This window comes from Octopus bimaculoides, chromosome 19 (assembly GCF_001194135.2).
Source record: "Octopus bimaculoides isolate UCB-OBI-ISO-001 chromosome 19, ASM119413v2, whole genome shotgun sequence".
In the NCBI taxonomy this organism is placed as follows: Eukaryota; Metazoa; Mollusca; class Cephalopoda; order Octopoda; family Octopodidae; genus Octopus; species Octopus bimaculoides.
Window position 1 is genome coordinate 27439012 of NC_068999.1, and position 2500 is coordinate 27441511.

The 2500-nt window shown below is 35.6% G+C and overlaps 1 protein-coding gene across 1 annotated transcript in view; it reads left to right on the forward strand.

Moving 5' to 3' along the window:
- LOC106867946 (buccalin) overlaps positions 1–950 on the forward strand; it is a 91451-nt gene extending 90501 nt beyond the window's left edge. The window contains exon 3 of the mRNA XM_052974697.1: positions 1–950. This exon is cut by the window's left edge and continues 846 nt beyond it. Within this exon, the coding sequence (XP_052830657.1) occupies positions 1–517 (517 nt within the window). The 3' untranslated portion in view covers positions 518–950.
- The last annotated feature ends 1550 nt before the right edge of the window (positions 951–2500 follow it).

The following is a 2500-nucleotide window of genomic DNA, read 5'->3' on the forward strand; positions in this document are numbered from 1 at the left end:
CGGTAAACGATATCTTGATCCATTGGCTAGTGGTCTCATTAGTAAACGATATCTTGATCCATTAGCTAGTGGTCTTATTGGTAAACGATATCTTGATCCATTGGCGAGTGGTCTCATCGGTAAACGATATCTTGATCCATTGGCTAGTGGTCTTATTGGTAAACGATATCTTGATCCATTGGCAAGTGGTCTTATTGGTAAACGATATCTTGATCCATTGGCAAGTGGTCTTATTGGTAAACGATACCTAGATCCATTGGCCAGTGGACTAATTGGGAAACGATATCTTGACCCGTTGGCTAGTGATCTTATTGGAAAACGGTATCTTGATCCATTAGCCAGTGATCTTATTGGCAAAAGAGATGTGAACCCCAACTCTAGTAAAGAGAATTCTGAAAATAGCCGAAGTAATGTGATCTTGGATCCAACGACCAATGGCTCCGCTATGAATAAACGGTATCTTGATCCACTGGCAAGTGGAATCATTGGAAAAAGACAAAATGAAAAGTTGGAATAATCTGATGAAAACATTTATCTACTTAATGGTCTTGAGGATATTCGTGAAATGAGAAGTGTATATGCTTAAAAATGGATCGATTGATTTGACAGTGATGTTTGATAATATTTGTTTTCTCTCTATTTCAAATGGGACAATTTTCATTGACATCAAAAAACTAAAAGTATAGATAAAAGCAAAACAAAAACGAATAAAACAATCTACAAAACTTTATAAAACAGTAAAGATAAAAGTATCATCTCCGAAACAAATATATCCAACATTAATAGGGAATGGTGTTTGAAAAAGAAAAGCTGGAAATCGGTTATTTTCTTTAATGGTTCTTTGTGAAGTAGCAACTGTGATTTTATCGTTCTCTTTTACACAAAACAGGCTACCTAAAACATACTGTAAACAATTATTTGTGAATAAAACCTTTTCTTTTCTCCTCTTCTCCCATGACTTTCTTCTGTTATTCCATTTTAGCATATTGAACAGTGGTGTCACATTAAGTCGCAACCTTTGTTTAACGCTCTTTCTTTATATATAGTTATTTTATGTCCATGAGTGCATATGTCTATGTACATATGTGTGTGTATATAGATGTATATATATATTCATGTAGAAATTTATGTGTATGTGTATGTGCTTGTGTTTGTGAATGTAAGTTCAAATACACTTAAACTAATGCAATACAAACTTATTTCATCAAAGCGAAATAATTTAATCCTTGGGAGTGAACAATGGCTAAACATATAATTGGTGCTTTGACTTTGTTTAATTTATTAAACAAACCAGAAGAATGGAACTTAAAAACATAAAGTATGGAATATTTGTCATAAATTACCTTATAAGTTCACTGTTGAACTAAAGAAGCTACTATTGTTTGGCCACTTAATATGTAGGCATTGTTACATCGAAAGTGATTAGAATAGATGTCTAGGAAAAATCAATGGAACGAAGTGGTAACTTCATATGTCACCGAAATATTATAGAAATTGATCTAGCGGAGAAAACAAGTTAGGAAGCAACTTAAATACATTACAAGAGCTACATAATAGACAGGCACATATGAATTACAGTACAATTTTAATTCCTCAAATTCATTTAAATGATACAGTAGTGGCCAAAATTTTTAGAATTCACATCAGTATATTAATTACATTCCTTTATTTTTAATGACTTCAGCACATCTCCGTCTACAGGATTTGACTATTGTTCTGACGTAATTTTATTCCATCTTTCCTGAAGTTTTCCTCCACAAAATCGTAACATCCGTAGGTCAGTGATCTTTGATCTTATCACCAAGTATCTTCCATAAGTTTTCAATGGGATTAAGGTCATGGCTCCAAGCTGGCCAACGCATCACAGCAAGATTTTCAGCTTCAAACACCTTCTTAATTATTTTGGCACTGTGACATGGCGCATTATCCGGCATAATGATAGGCTGGCGAGTTGGAGATGACGTCATTGCTGGCACAACATGCTGCAGAACGATGTTTTTGTATATGGTTGCATTCACATTACCATAAATCTGGATCAAAGGCCCAACACCTGCTGCAGAAATCATTCCCCACACCATCTAGCCCCTACATCCAAACTTCACTGATTTTTTCACGCATTTAGCGAGCAATCTTTCACTTTTACGATGTCTCAAGTATTTTCTACCATCAGAGCCAACCAAATTGAACTTGCTTTCGTAACTGAGGAACATATGTGACCAGTTGTCGTACATCCAACGTACGTACTCGTTGGCAAAGCCTAACCTCGCTATTTGTCTCTTCATACTGATGTGAGGTTTAGTGGCGGGGAAATGGGCATGAAGTCCGACTTCCTTCAAATGACGAGCCACAGTCTTTCGAGACACATTCATTCCGTAATCACGATTTACTTGGCGAGAATCGAAGCGATCTCTTAACGTCAGCCTCTGAATCACACAGTTTTGCCAAACACTTGTTTTCTGTGGTCTTTCTCGTTTTTCTAATGATACAAACGAATTTGTTT